Source organism: Drosophila gunungcola, chromosome 3R (assembly GCF_025200985.1).
Source record: "Drosophila gunungcola strain Sukarami chromosome 3R, Dgunungcola_SK_2, whole genome shotgun sequence".
NCBI lineage: Eukaryota > Metazoa > Arthropoda > Insecta > Diptera > Drosophilidae > Drosophila > Drosophila gunungcola.
Genome location: NC_069139.1, coordinates 1,081,822 through 1,095,333, shown reverse-complemented (window position 1 = coordinate 1,095,333; position 13,512 = coordinate 1,081,822). Strand labels below are relative to the sequence as shown.

General features: G+C 39.7%; 4 protein-coding genes across 12 annotated transcripts; 2 read left to right on the top strand and 2 right to left on the bottom strand.

The window, feature by feature from the left end:
• Positions 1-246: 246 nt before the first annotated feature.
• Positions 247-1,096, top strand: LOC128266057 (proteasome subunit beta type-3). Its single transcript, XM_053002328.1, has one exon. It carries the CDS (start codon positions 391-393, stop codon positions 1,006-1,008), a length of 618 nt encoding a protein of 205 aa, XP_052858288.1. The 5' UTR covers positions 247-390; the 3' UTR covers positions 1,009-1,096.
• A 305-nt stretch (positions 1,097-1,401) lies between these two features.
• Positions 1,402-2,741, bottom strand: LOC128266049 (MYG1 protein C27H6.8). The gene is made up of 3 exons (XM_053002324.1): positions 2,585-2,741; positions 2,220-2,529; positions 1,402-2,159 (listed from the first exon to the last, which is right to left on the bottom strand). Exons 1-3 carry the CDS (start codon positions 2,607-2,609, stop codon positions 1,421-1,423), a joined length of 1,074 nt encoding a protein of 357 aa, XP_052858284.1. The 5' UTR covers positions 2,610-2,741; the 3' UTR covers positions 1,402-1,420.
• Positions 2,742-3,041: 300 nt separating this feature from the next.
• Positions 3,042-13,348, top strand: LOC128252117 (facilitated trehalose transporter Tret1). 9 transcript variants are annotated; one of them, XM_052979583.1, is made up of 8 exons: positions 5,259-5,409; positions 6,752-6,983; positions 7,084-7,220; positions 7,927-8,043; positions 8,098-8,183; positions 8,731-8,847; positions 11,537-12,907; positions 12,988-13,348. In XM_052979583.1, exons 2-8 carry the CDS (start codon positions 6,931-6,933, stop codon positions 13,255-13,257), a joined length of 2,151 nt encoding a protein of 716 aa, XP_052835543.1. In that variant the 5' UTR covers positions 5,259-5,409; positions 6,752-6,930; the 3' UTR covers positions 13,258-13,348. The 9 variants fall into 9 exon arrangements, with proteins under 9 accessions (XP_052835549.1, XP_052835543.1, XP_052835546.1 ...); XM_052979586.1 differs by having other exon boundaries at positions 5,268-5,487; XM_052979588.1 differs by having other exon boundaries at positions 5,269-5,409; positions 6,768-6,983.
• Positions 9,425-11,099, bottom strand: LOC128252122 (antigen 5 like allergen Cul n 1). Its single transcript, XM_052979598.1, has 3 exons — positions 10,468-11,099; positions 10,341-10,409; positions 9,425-10,284 (listed from the first exon to the last, which is right to left on the bottom strand). The coding sequence occupies exons 1-3, from the start codon at positions 10,576-10,578 to the stop codon at positions 9,664-9,666; spliced, it is 801 nt and encodes a 266-aa protein (XP_052835558.1). The 5' UTR covers positions 10,579-11,099; the 3' UTR covers positions 9,425-9,663.
• Positions 13,349-13,512: the final 164 nt, after the last annotated feature.

Genomic DNA, 13,512 nt, shown 5'->3' with positions numbered 1-13,512 from the left:
AACTCTGCAAAAGGAGCCAATATTTATAGCATTTTAGCCAACATTTTATTGTGAATTTCTTTTATTGTATGCTAATAATTGTATTATAGGATAAGTTTAGTTTTGCACTCTATATCAAACTTATCCAACAATTTTAAATTTAATTTAAAACTTAAAATAAGAAAATAATCTAGCTTGAAAATAGCCAATTTCACTGGCACAGCTCTGTAAGTTGGCGTTGCCACCTTACTCCGATTAGTCTAGTCAATTTTAGCCCCTTTAACACTCGCGCTCTGGCAACACAGGGCGAAAACAAAAAGTCATCTTCTCAGGCGGCGTTTAGCATTTAGCAAAATTGATATCTTCCTGCTGATTAAATTGAGTTGAGCAAGGAGCACCACCACCGCCACCATGTCGATTCTAGCCTACAACGGAGGATGCGTAGTGGCCATGCGCGGCAAGGATTGCGTGGCCATAGCCACGGATCATCGATTCGGTGTCCAGGCCCAGACGATCTCTACGGACTTCAAGAAGGTGTTCCACATCGCTCCGCGAATGTTCCTCGGACTGACCGGCCTGCAGACAGACATCCTGACGGTCCGCGATCGTCTGATGTTCCGCAAGAATCTGTACGAGACGCGCGAGAACCGAGAGATGTGCCCCAAGCCCTTCTCGGCCATGTTGTCCAGCTTCCTGTACGAACACCGCTTCGGTCCGTACTTCATTGAGCCGGTGGTGGCCGGTCTGGACCCCAAGACCCTGGAGCCCTTCATCTGCAACATGGATCTGATCGGCTGCCCCAACGCCCCCGACGACTTTGTCGTGGCCGGCACATGTGCGGAGCAGCTGTACGGCATGTGCGAAACCCTGTGGAAACCAGACTTGGAGCCCGATCAGCTCTTCGAGGTCATCGCCCAGTCCATGATGAACGCCTTCGATCGCGACGCCATGAGCGGTTGGGGCGCCACCGTCTACATCATCGAGAAGGACAAGATCACGGAGCGCACGCTGAAGACCCGCATGGATTAGATGGATGTTAAGAGTTCCCTTGGTGATTTTGTATACAACATTAACCGAAATACACAATACAAATAAAATTTGTTTAGGTACAAAATAAGCGTGATTCTTTTGTGATTAAGACATTGGCTTCAGTTCTAATTGGTCTTTCTTGATCTTGATTTAACAACTTAATTTGGCTGGTTTTGGATAGCTGCTATCCTAGCCATCAATCCTCATCGCTTTTTTTCATATTTGGGCCAAGTTATCATTGTGTTTTTGTAGAGTATTTGGCATAGTATGCGAAAAGTATTAAAGAAATCTTTAAAATATTTAAATGTTGTATAAAAAATGGACTCTTCTTCTTTTGTAATTTGAATAATAAACTCGACCAATTTGACCCCTATAAAATAATAGTTTGAAAAGTACACCTTCTTTGAATTTATTACTCATCGGCCCACTCAATGGACTTCTTGGCCAACAACATGGCGGCCTCCTCAGTTTTGGCTCCGCCAATAAAACCGCTGTGGTGCACGAATATGAGATCTTTGATGCCGGCCTTCTCACTCAAATCATCGTCTCTCAATCCTCGCCAGGGTGTGGGCAGGAACTTGCGACCCAAAAAGCTGCTGGGGGTTACTGGGACACCGGCCACGCGCCAACTGCTGCCGTCGTTGAAAACAATTAGCTTGGGGACACCCTCCACCTGGTACTCCTTCTCCAAATCTGCGAGGTGAGCCTTCCACGGGCAGAAAACCTTCAGCACAAGAATCTCGCCGGATGGATGGACGCTCTTAGCCTGTTCAAGAGCCGCTCGTACATGGTCCCTGGCCGCAATCCAGGAGCAGGCCACTTCTATCACGTTTTCCACAAACTCCCGGCCAGCTGTGTCCATTGCCTGTCGGAATCGCTCCTCGATGTCCACGCCCACCTCCTGCCAGGAGGGATTTAGCTTGCCAATGCGGGCGGATAAATGGCTGGAGATTTTGTATAATGCCTCGCCGCCTTCGAACATGGGCACTCCGTTGTCGATGGCATCCAGTTCGCTGATGAAGTTTCTGTAGATCTGGACGAAGGCCAGTTGTAGGTTCTCCGGCGAGAGTTGAATGCCTTTCTCGCGCTGCAAGATGCTCTGGATGACCCGCTCGCCATAGTGGGAGTAAACCAAGCCGGCACTGCTAAGTCTAGAGGGGATTATCTTTGAATAAACACGGATCTTTTGAGTGTTTTTCAACCAATTTCACCTGATAACATTGAAATCTTCGCTGACTTCCGGGCGAATGGACTTGAATGTTTCCTTGAAGGTTTGCTGATGGTGGTCGTACCATTTCTTGGCATGATCATACTCGCCACCCACATCCACTATGATGTCGCACTTTTCTCGCAAAGCTTTGTCGTCGCGGCTTCTAAAAATCTCTGCGTTCTTGAACTCTTCCAGTTGCTTGAGCATAAAGCAGGCAACAACTTCATCGCAGTGGAAAGTGCCGTTGTGGGTGCCAATCCACAGTGAAGAACGCTTTGGTGGGGAACCTCCAGTCATTTTTAAAAGTTGTCCTGCAAATAATATTTAAGTTACTTTAATATTAAATAGTTTTTGGCAAAAACTAACGAAAACGCGGTAACAATCGGAACATTAGAGGTGGAGTTTTCCTCTACCACATGCGACTATCGGATTTTGATAGCTGATCAGTGTGACCAAGGTGGATGTGGGAAAAAATTTATTTATCACAGATTCAAACCAGTTTTTAAATAACGGAAAACTGAAGTGTGGCAACTCAACCAACGGTTTTTTGAATCAGAAAAAAAAAGTGTAAAAAAACAAATTTATTCTAAGGTTACTGCTTTTCTTAACTCATTTTTTAAAAAACATAAAATATTTCTAAAGATCTGTACCAAGCACTGCCAGCTCATTAGAAATGTTAGCCTCTCACCACCACTCATTTGCATGGGCGTCCATGTGGATCCTAAAAATTAGCATTAAATGGCTAATTTGTTAGACAACAACTTATAGGAACCAAATAGATTTTTTTGGCTGTTTATTAGAAAAGCATTGGGTAAAAATTTCAGTAAGGCTTCGCAACTCAAGCCCCACGCATGGCTATATTGGATAAAGTGAGCTACAAAAAAATAGATTTTCCCAAATGGCAGAAGCCCGCTTGCGCCGAAATATAAGTCGGCAAGTACCCGCAATGTAAGAGTGAAGAGTAAACAAGACCATTAAAAAATACCCGGGAATTAAAAACACATTATATTGACCTACTGAGTGATTTTGATTACATAATCGGCTGATGCCTTAAGTTATCTAAATTTCACATTTCCGTTAATTGTGAGCTGGAACTGACGAACAATAATTAATACCAAAATAGTAGACAAGTGCCTATGTGTGTGTGCGTTAAAAAGAACATAAATCACTGCCGACAACAATGATCACGTGTATCGTTTATTACCAATTGTTGCACAGGCATTTTCCCTGTTTTCAGCATCCCACGACCTTCAAAAAGATGCAAAAGCTCGGAAATTTAGTGGAAAAGGAAGCGCGGATCGTACGAAACTCGTTTTTCAAACACTTCTCCAATTGCATTGCAAAACGCATCGCAAATTAAAGTGCAATTTGTCCCGACACCACCGTCAAATTAAATGTGGGTTTCAGGGGGTTTAAGGGCAGTACTAATCGATGCAGACACGCTTATCACAATCTGGACTCATTTCGACCCCAGCTTCTTTCAATTAAGCTTATAATTCCGATTACGTTTAAAGTTCATTGCCACTGAGCGAAAAATGAGCTTGTTCACATTTACCTTAGTAATTATATTTTCACGCCCATGAACAAATAAGCAAATGCCACAGGCAAATACCTTTTAGCACTTAGAACTAGGAATTCGAGTTCGAGGGTATATATTTTTATTATAAATCGTGAGATTTTACTAATTTGCAAATCTTGAATTTTTTACCTTTACAAAACTTTACGTGCTTGAAAAATCTCCGTTGGTATTTCATTATGTTTATTTATTTCGCACGCTCAAGCAGTTTCTGGTTGTTAAATAAAATAACTTAATATTTATAGCTTTAAAACTACAAGAAGGGTATCTTATGATTGGGACACTGAACTGTCGTTACGTATACGCCCATTTAACTTATATTAGCGCCGTTTTTTTCATATGAATTGCTTAGTTTCACAAATATGTGAGTAATGCATAAACGCGTGAAAATCACTTAAAAGGCAATTATCTGGAGCACTCAGGAGCACTACATTGGGAGGCGATGATTTTGTACCAATTTTTACACCCAGAGAAAAACACCATAGTAAAATAAAACATTAAAATATTTAAATGTTACATTGATTTTCTAAATATAAACTTACTTAAAACTTAAAACATTATAATGTAGTTACTAACATAATTAATTGGTTTTAACAAAATTGCTGATTTTCGTTTTTTTAAATTTAAAACTAAGTTCATCCATACTTTGATGTAAAAACAACACCCTTCGAGGCTAAATCCGTACCGAAAATATTTTATTCAAAGTGAAAATATTTGGACTTACCATTATTTTTCTCTGGGTGTACCTTTAAATCATTTAGTATGTAGGTTTTAAGTGAATTAAATTATGCAGGTTTTAAAGAAAAGTGGATAGATAGTTACTTTATAGTATGGTTTTCCTAGCCATTGTGATAAGTTATTTATTTGTGCTTAAGTGAACTTAAGTAGATTTACTGTATTTATAGAGGGCGAGATCAAAGAGACTGGGACACACTTAGGTTTCTATTCATGTGTGTCAGGTTTATGCAACTGTCGTTTAACTATTGCGATAACTTACCTCTTCCTACTACTACTTGTGTTTGCATACTACACAATACGACATTGTGTATATTCTTGCCTTAACCTGAACCGGAATGCTGGATGTGTACCCAAGTTGTTCTAAAGATCCAGCCAGAATAAAATGTTTTTCTTTTTTTATGACTGCCAGATCGATTTTGATTTCGATTTAGTGGAAAGATTTAGTAGCGGGCAGTGGTGAGGTAAATACGTAAAACAAAAAACAGGTTTGTCAGCGGCTCAATTGTTCTCTACAGCTCAATGAACATTTTTTTTATTTTTTAAGGGGTTTAAGGGGGTTGCTGCTGTTTGTTTTTCTAGCCGCCAAATTGGTTACCGAATTTCCTACATTCCAAATTGACACAAATGCCAGGCGAGAGCTTTTGAGTCGTTCAATTTCTGGGCTCCGATTTGTAAGCCGAGCTTAATGGAAAGCTTCGCTGTAACGGGACAGAAATTTGCGCTTGGCTTCGGTTTCGGTTTCAGTTTGTTTTGACCGCGCAACACGCTCAGGTGTTAAGCGTTTGGGTCTCCCAGCTTGACAAATCGGTCCGGAATAAAAATAAAAATATACACAAATCTGAAATATTTACACCTGAGCTTAACTCAACGTTGCACGGTACAAGTTCGTTGCAGGAAAATAAGTTGTTCCGCCTGGCCGCTTTGAGAACCTGTTCGAAATTCGGCAAAAAAAGGGGTTCGCAAGTTCAACACTCGGCCTAAACCTTTTGGAATCCTTTAATAAATCGCCCATTTGCGTATAATTTATGTGACATCGATTAAGTGCAGTGTTTCAACTTCAACAGCAAGTTATTTCCCTTGCACGCAATGTTAACCCACATCTCGAGATAACCCTTATTTAGACAGAAGTTTGCGGTTGCGGTTTCGGCTGCAATTTCTTGGCCATTAACCCATTGACATATTGGCTTTAAAGAGCGAATCCATTGTGCAACACTTTGTCGATCACGATGTTTGCTTTTGGTTAAAAAAACAATTACAAATTATGGCATAGAAAATAAAGTCACACAGAAACATAAAAATGTCATGCTTTATGAGCGTTTAAACATTTTAATTACAAAATTAAGTTTGCTTTAACGGCATTAAAATGATAAATAAAGTAAATTTACGAAATGAAGCTCGCTCAAAACATCAACGTGAAGTGCGGATTATTGGCATTGAAATGATTAATTGATTAGACTTAAAATAAATAGATTTACTTAAAAGATTTTAATAATTAACATAAATTGGCTTACTTGCACATAGATGTCAAATGGAATTTTTTTTCAAGGCATAAACCAGAAATAAACAAGAATATGGGAAAATTAAGAGAAAATACTTGTAAGCGTTAAGTTTTTTGGCACCAGACAGTTGGGGTGCGCCGCATTTCATCTTGAAAATTTAGTTTTAACCGGTTTCGTTGGTTCCCGTGACCAAAATGCGCTTCTCATAGAAATCGTACCATTCAACCACATCTCTAACCCTTTGCATCTTCCATGAACTGGTTTTTATGCTCAAGGCTTTTCTTTTTCTTTTGTCTTCTTCAAAATATCTGTTTACTAAGCTCAAATTGCATGCAAATGTCTACAAATCTTAATTTTTTGCCTTATATGTGTTAAGAGATATCTTCAAAGAAACCAACGATTGTCACGTAAGAAATGCAAAAGACTTTAAAAAATGTGAAATTAATTTTTAATAATATGTGATATCATGATGACTAGTAAAATATTAAAGAGTGCGAAGAAATTAAAAAATTTGTATAACTTTTGAATGTGTACATTCCCTGTGTTAGGGTATGAAAAGAAATTTTCGATTTGTGTACATATAAACACGTAACACTTAATTGTGTCAAAAACTTTAGCTCACCCAATCGCATAATAAACAAGGCAAAGAAAGCAAGGCAAAACAAGAAGACCAATAAATGTCCAATTATAAACGTTTTTGTTTGTCTGTGATTTTGAAAGGTTTTGTGCCACTTAGCACTCGATAAATAATTATAATGATCAACAATGATGGTGCCTAACTAAGTGAAAAAATCCATAGTTTGATCGCAATATACATTTATAAGCACACAAGGCAAGCAGTCACTTGCGCAAACAAAAGGGTGCATTAAGTATACGCCACGCATCAAGTATACGACGCGATGTCCAATGGCAAGGCTGCTGCCGCAGCTGGCGGCACAGCTGAGAAAAACGGGTAAAGTCGCACACTTTATAGTGCTCGCTTAGACAATAACCAATACTTAATTGCCAGCAAAAACTAATCGAATGCAAAAACACACACTTTTCCGTTGCAGCTCTCTGAACGATCGGCCATTGTTCATGCAAAATGGCAATGGGGCACGAGTTGCAACCGCTGACGTGGAAGTCAGCAACTTCCGACGCGCCCTTCCACAGTTTTTAGCTGTTAGTATTAAGAACATATTGCTATTCGGTAAATAACACGCATTTTACAGCTACCAAAACAACTGGGGGGAATGAAATTCTCGATACTATTAGCACCATGTTCATTTTTCCTAACATTTTTTTTTAATTATTCGACATTTTTTATTTAAAAAATAAAGGTAATAATAATATTATTAGACCATTTTTAGTTTTTAGGTGTTTTCTGAGTGTAGTCATTTTATTTCTGTCTCCTCGTAAAAAAAGTGCATTTGTGTTGTTCTCATTAATCATAATTAAAGTCAGTGGTAAAACGCAACCGCTAGTAATTATAGAATGGCTATTGCTTATGAACATTCATCACTTTGCTATAAAAACTTGTTGAGTGAAAATTGTAGAGCTTCTTTAAATTGAAAACTCCCTGTAAACAAACAAATTTTTTTTAGATCAATATTTATTTTTAAGGAGAATTTATGAATTTGAACAAAACTGCTCCTTCGAGTTCACTAGATCAAATGGATTATTTAAACAATTTATATATTTAAGGTGAATTTATGAATTAAAAAGTACAAAACTTGATCCTTCAAATTCTGATCAATTGACATAAATATACATGTCTCATTCAAAAGTTCCTCGCTTATTTAATTCTAGACCTTTACACATATTTGATTTCATTCCCCTAAAACTAAAAACAACTAGATAGATTCAATTATCTTTGACTACTGCATCGATGCGATATCTTTTCGTTCTTTTGTCAGGGTATGGCATGACCTTGGGCTTCCCCACGATCGTGATACCCGCCATTCAAGGTGGTGAAGGCCGCAGCGAGACCAGCGGCGACATAGTCCTCAACAAGGACGAGATCTCTTGGTTCAGTAAGTGGCCAAAGATTAAATTTAATCTGCCTTCTAAGGTATATTTTCCTTAAGGTTCCATTAACCTGATTTGCGTGCCTCTGGGATGCCTATTCTCCGGACTTCTCACTCAACCACTGGGAAAACGTCGAGCCATGCAGGTGGGTGTACGAAAACCAGAGTTTATATACCCTTAAAGCTATTTCAAAAAATTAAATGTGCTACAAAAATAACTTTAAGTTGTTATTTATTAAATTTGTTTACAAATTATAAAGCTATGTAGATTTTCCAGAACAAATTTCAATCGTTCTTATGACCGGCTTTTATAAAACTAAGGCCGTAGTTCCTAAATGGCAATTGATCAAGATGCCTCCCATTGCAACGGGTATTAACATTCGATTTGGCAGGCACCTATACAAATCCGAAATTGAGCAATTGTAACCTTAGTTTTTGGTGTAATTTTTTTGGCATACACATGAAGAGACACAAATTGCACCCACTTCCCACTTAGTCGCAATCATCTGGGGCTCATCAGGTTCCAGCAACAGCTCCTCCGACTACAGATTACCGATCGCTCGGTGCACTGACACACTGAGCTCGAATCAAGCTGCGTGACTTTGTGGGGCTTATGCAATTATGTTTAACCATCCGACCTCACCCATCCCATCCACCCGCCCACTCCCTATTGTATTTATTGTATACTTGTAGTTTGTCAACCTGCCGATTCTGGCCGCCTGGCTGATGTTTCACTTCGCAACGCGCACGGAGCATCTGTATGCGGCTTTATGCTTGGCTGGTCTTGGGGGCGGATTGATGGAGGCGCCGGTAAGTGAATCCCGACCACACGGATTAACTGCTCTGAAATGTACCCATAAGTCCAAATACCCATATTAACCCCATCACGTGTGTAATCTCCCTTCAAATCTTTGTTTATCTATTCATTTGCATATTTCCCCAGAAAGGGGGATCACTTTTTCCCCATCTCTTTGTATTTGTTAGCTAAGTTGCTGAAACCGCAAAATAATACAGCTGCAAACGAATTTAAGGAAAACCTTTACCCATAAGCTTTACATATAACAAATGATCAAACAAATACAACAAATTAATGAAACGTACTTAGCTTTTCAATCAAATATTTAAGCAAGTAGCAGTGAAGTGCGTTTAAAAAAGTACCTTCTTGATAATTAAAAAAATGTTTTTAGATAGGTAGAGCTATAGAGATTAATGGTTCGTAAGATTTTGTTAGCAAATGTTTGTTAAACATTTAGTTATTTCAGAACAGAATCTTCTCAAAACCTTAGACAGAGGTTTAAACTTGTTAAGTGTTTGACATTTAAACAACCTACACTTTAATAAAAACAGTAAATTCAAGTTTTTAAAGTTCTATTTAAACTTTTCAAGCTTTGATTTTAAATATTTTTAATTTGATTTAATTTGACTGGTTTCGGAATAAATTTAAATATCTGAAATAATTGATTTATATTAGGACATTTTTTGTCTTCAATATTTTTCTTTTAAATACAAATATTTTTATATCAAATAATGCAATTTTGACTTGTACAATGCTTTTATATTAAGAGTAATTATTCAATTAGAAATTTGGAATTCGATACTTTTATGTTCTATTTTTCTATATTTGTATCAGTTTTTTTTTAACTCTGATACATTCTTTTTTACGGATTTAAAGATGGCTTTGTTCCGAATCTTTTTACTTCGTATTAAATATTTATTGTCAGTCTTGTAGACTGGCGTGTGCGGCGGAATTTTTTTGTTAAAAAGGCAGGTTAAGAAGTACTTTCTCCCGGACCTGAGCATTCCGCAGCCCATCTTCCTGTTCTTCTCGTAGACCAAATTGGCGAACACAGTGAGGTGGTCACTTTGGGCTAATTTGGGAAAGCTTGACACGTAGTCTTCAGGGAAATAGTTGTGGTATTGGAACCACATCAAAAAGAACTTGAATGCGCTAAATTCCTTAGATCTTTCGCGCAGTAGTACGAAATCCGAGGACTCGCCCACGTTTTTATAGCGAAAGGTGTTTACACAAGGTGAGATGGAGTGATCGGCGCACTGATTGGAGACCCTCATCGCAATCACTGATAGCTCCTCGTCCCAGGAAATATCCGGCAATTTTACTGCCTTGGGCAAATTGAAAACTTCCCCCAGTTCAACTTTTTTTCGAAAATCGTTCAAGGCTTTCAAAATTTCGTCCCGCTGGTTGGTCAACATTATGCCCGTGTGGCTTTTGCCGCACTTGGGACCCCACTAAAAACATTGAATAAAATGTGATTTTAAAATTGGTTGTCAATGCATTTACTCACAAATTGTACGCCACAGGTAATATGTTTTAGATTCCCCGGACAAAGGTTTCCATTGCAGTAATCCAGTGGCTTAAAAAATTGGGAGTGTGAAAGAACAAGTTTAAAAATATAAAATAGTCACTACCACCTTTATTGGTGGGTTATAATGTTTTTTTTGCACATATGTTGGCCATCGAGTGCGGTAAACAGTGGCGCATTCGATCCCAATCACAAGTAGTATAAACCACAAAAGAAGCATCTTCCACGACGTGTTTACTGCTACTGATTTTATTCATATTGCAACTTTTTTTATTTGTGAATAATTGCAATTTCTATGCTTACATCGCAGGGGTTATTCCGATTTTTTGTGGGTTGGATAAAACGAACATTTAAATATAGATGAACTGTTTTATTACCTGCCTAACACTTGTCGGTTTCCATAAACGTCCAAAACTATTTCATAAAAAAATGATGGTAACTAGGTACATTATACACAAATTCCACTGAACTTTTTCCCTCAATTCTCCCAGCTTTTTTAAAATGTTGCATCTGCAATTGCAAATTTAAGTTCAGTTTGTATATGTCAACTCTTGATTACAACTTATGATTGCATCTATGGTTTGCTCATCGCCAGTTGGCAGTTCGGAGTGCTGCTGACCTTGACCAACTCCTTTAGAGCTTTTTTCTGGGTCTTGCTACTTGAGGTTGCCACAAGCTACTAGTGTTTCAGTATTAACCCTCTAACTCCGGAAACCTTACAAAAAATTTCGTAGTATAGGAAAAGCATGCCAAAAAAGAATTATAATATTTTATTTTATTTTTTTATTTATTTGAAATCTACTCATTTTAAAGTTATAGAACATTTTTTTTTTATTTTTAGGAATTATAAAGTTTATGGTTAAAAAGTCAAAAATATGAGACGAAATAAATTTTTTTTATTGAAAATAGAATGAGAAAGCATTTGTGAATTTAGATGAATTTGAGTTGTCCTAAAGAGGGTTAAACTCAATATTACAAAAAAAGGTTGAAACTATTTTAATATTTTATTTTAAAGTATCCAATATGCATTTATAAACCAATGTAGCGGGTTAAACTTTACAAAATTGACGAGATACATACGAAGGCCTCAGACAAAGCTATTTGCAATTGTGGTTTTAACTAGACAAAAAACTTAGAGGGTCTAATGTCACTCGCCTAACGACTCGTTTCCATTGCAGGTTCTCACCTATGTGGCCGAAATCACGGAGCCCAAGTACCGCGGCATTCTGTCTGCTCTGGGAACAACCTGTGTAATCACCGGCGTTTTCATCCAGTTCATCCTGGGGTCTCTGATGGACTGGCGCAGTGTGGCGGCGGTGAGTTCGGCTTTTCCGGTGATCACCATCATGATGCTGTGCTTTGTGCCCGAGAGTCCGGTTTGGTTGATACGGGAGCAGCGTTTCCGGGAGGCGGTGAAGTCCCTCCAGTGGCTGCGTGGCTGGGTGCCGGAGCACATGATCGAGGCAGAGTTCAATCAGCTGTACGACGAGCTGATCACCCAGAAGGCCATTGAGCTGGCTGCGGATGGGGCTCCTCTGCCGGGTCAGCGACGCACGATTGGCCAACGCCTGAGGATGTGGAGGAAACGTAGCTTCTTGGTGCCATTCCTTCTCGTATCCTTCACCTTCTTCACCGGACACTTTTCTGGCAAGACACCGCTGCAAACATATGCGGTGCAGATTTTTCACACCCTCAAGGCTCCGATGAACAAGTACCATGCCACCATCCTTTTGGGAGTCGCGGAGATGCTGGCCACCATCTTGGGTGTGGTGCTAATCCATTTTACGGGAAAAAGACCCCTGGTTTTGGTTTCAACAGTTGGCACTGGTCTTTGCTTCTTCGGCACGGCCACCTATGCCCATTTCCTTAGCGAAGTTCCGGGTTTTACGGTCAACAATGTAGTGGTCAATGCCTCCTCGATTGTGCCGAAGGAGGGCATCCTCTCGCAGGCGAATATCTCTAGGATTTTTGAGACAGAACAGCAGGCCATCAGGCAGGAAGCGGAACACTTTACTACCCTGCTACCGGAAATGGAGTCAACCACGACAATGTTCGAACCGGAAACTTCTTATAATCGCAGTAAAAGGGACGTGAATGACATAATGACCACCGATGCCTTCATGGACACTACCATGTTTCCGGAGTTAGCAACCAGTACAGCTTCATCATCCTTGGCCCCACCTTCCACTTCGGCAAAGCCAGCCATAGCAGAGGATCTTCTGCTGGTGGTGCCAAAACAGGAACACAACTACCTGGTCTGGGTGCCACTCATCCTCCTGCTGCTCTCCGCCTTCTTCTCCCATTTGGGCATCCGCATGCTGCCCTGGATCCTTATTGGCGAAGTATTTCCGGCTGAAATACGCAATACGGCATCGGGCTTTGCCGGTGGCGTGGGCTACATATTTGGCTTCCTGGCCAACAAGCTTTTCCTGGTGATGCTAAGTGCATTGACTCTGCCCGGAACCTTTGCCTTCTATGCCACTGTGGCCTTCGTGGGAACCATTGTCCTGTACTTCACGCTTCCGGAGACAGAGGGTCGCACTCTGGGCGTAAGTATATGGGGACGTTTACAAAAGTGTCCCAACTTAAATCTTGAGTGAAATTTTAATTTTTCAAATTTAAATTGAAGGAAATCGAAGCTCACTTCTCCAAGAAATCCGACATGAATTTGCTTCGCAAGCAGCCCAGCAAAAAGTTGCCCATCACGGATGATGCACAGCATCCCGGCAGTGCCATCAATGTCCAGGGCAGCTTCCATGTACCTATCACCTCGCAGCAGCAGGCCAAGATCATCCACTTGCAGCAGAGTGACTTTGCGCCCCGTCCCCAAAACGGACGGGCAGCAGGAGTGGGGATGTCCAACCCGGCCTTCGAGGAGAGCAATACCACACATTTGTGAGTGGCTGTGTCATCATCTAAACATCCTCTCCAAGTGCTTAACATTCCAGTGATATTTCTGAGAAATAAACTTAACTATTTAGATTTATGCATATGATATGGACTTTTACCTTGTCTGGGCTTCAACATTTTATTTTTAAAATTATCTAGTTCATCAAAAGGAAAAAAATTCTGACTTTTCATTAAATTACTTGTGGTTAATAATACTTTTGGATGGGATTTCTTTACTTCATAAGCAATAACGAATTAATTTATA

What these genes read in the sequence shown, in the direction of transcription:
- LOC128266057 (XM_053002328.1), top strand. Translation starts at nt 391, where the DNA reads ATGTCGATTCTAGCCTACAACGGAGGATGCGTAGTGGCCATGCGCGGC.
- LOC128266049 (XM_053002324.1), bottom strand. Translation starts at nt 2,609, where the DNA reads ATGTTCCGATTGTTACCGCGTTTTC. An exon ending in CCGATTGTTACCGCGTTTTC is followed by an intron (nt 2,530 to 2,584) that starts GTTAGTTTTTGC and finishes TATTATTTGCAG; the next exon opens with GACAACTTTTAAAAATGACT. An exon ending in GAAGATTTCAATGTTATCAG is followed by an intron (nt 2,160 to 2,219) that starts GTGAAATTGGTT and finishes AATCCCCTCTAG; the next exon opens with ACTTAGCAGTGCCGGCTTGG.
- LOC128252117 (XM_052979583.1), top strand. Translation starts at nt 6,931, where the DNA reads ATGTCCAATGGCAAGGCTGCTGCCGCAGCTGGCGGCACAGCTGAGAAA. An exon ending in GAAAACGTCGAGCCATGCAG is followed by an intron (nt 8,184 to 8,730) that starts GTGGGTGTACGA and finishes GTATACTTGTAG; the next exon opens with TTTGTCAACCTGCCGATTCT. An exon ending in CAGAGGGTCGCACTCTGGGC is followed by an intron (nt 12,908 to 12,987) that starts GTAAGTATATGG and finishes TTTAAATTGAAG; the next exon opens with GAAATCGAAGCTCACTTCTC.
- LOC128252122 (XM_052979598.1), bottom strand. Translation starts at nt 10,578, where the DNA reads ATGCTTCTTTTGTGGTTTATACTACTTGTGATTGGGATCGAATGCGCC. An exon ending in ATTATAACCCACCAATAAAG is followed by an intron (nt 10,410 to 10,467) that starts GTGGTAGTGACT and finishes CAATTTTTTAAG; the next exon opens with CCACTGGATTACTGCAATGG. An exon ending in TTACCTGTGGCGTACAATTT is followed by an intron (nt 10,285 to 10,340) that starts GTGAGTAAATGC and finishes CAATGTTTTTAG; the next exon opens with TGGGGTCCCAAGTGCGGCAA.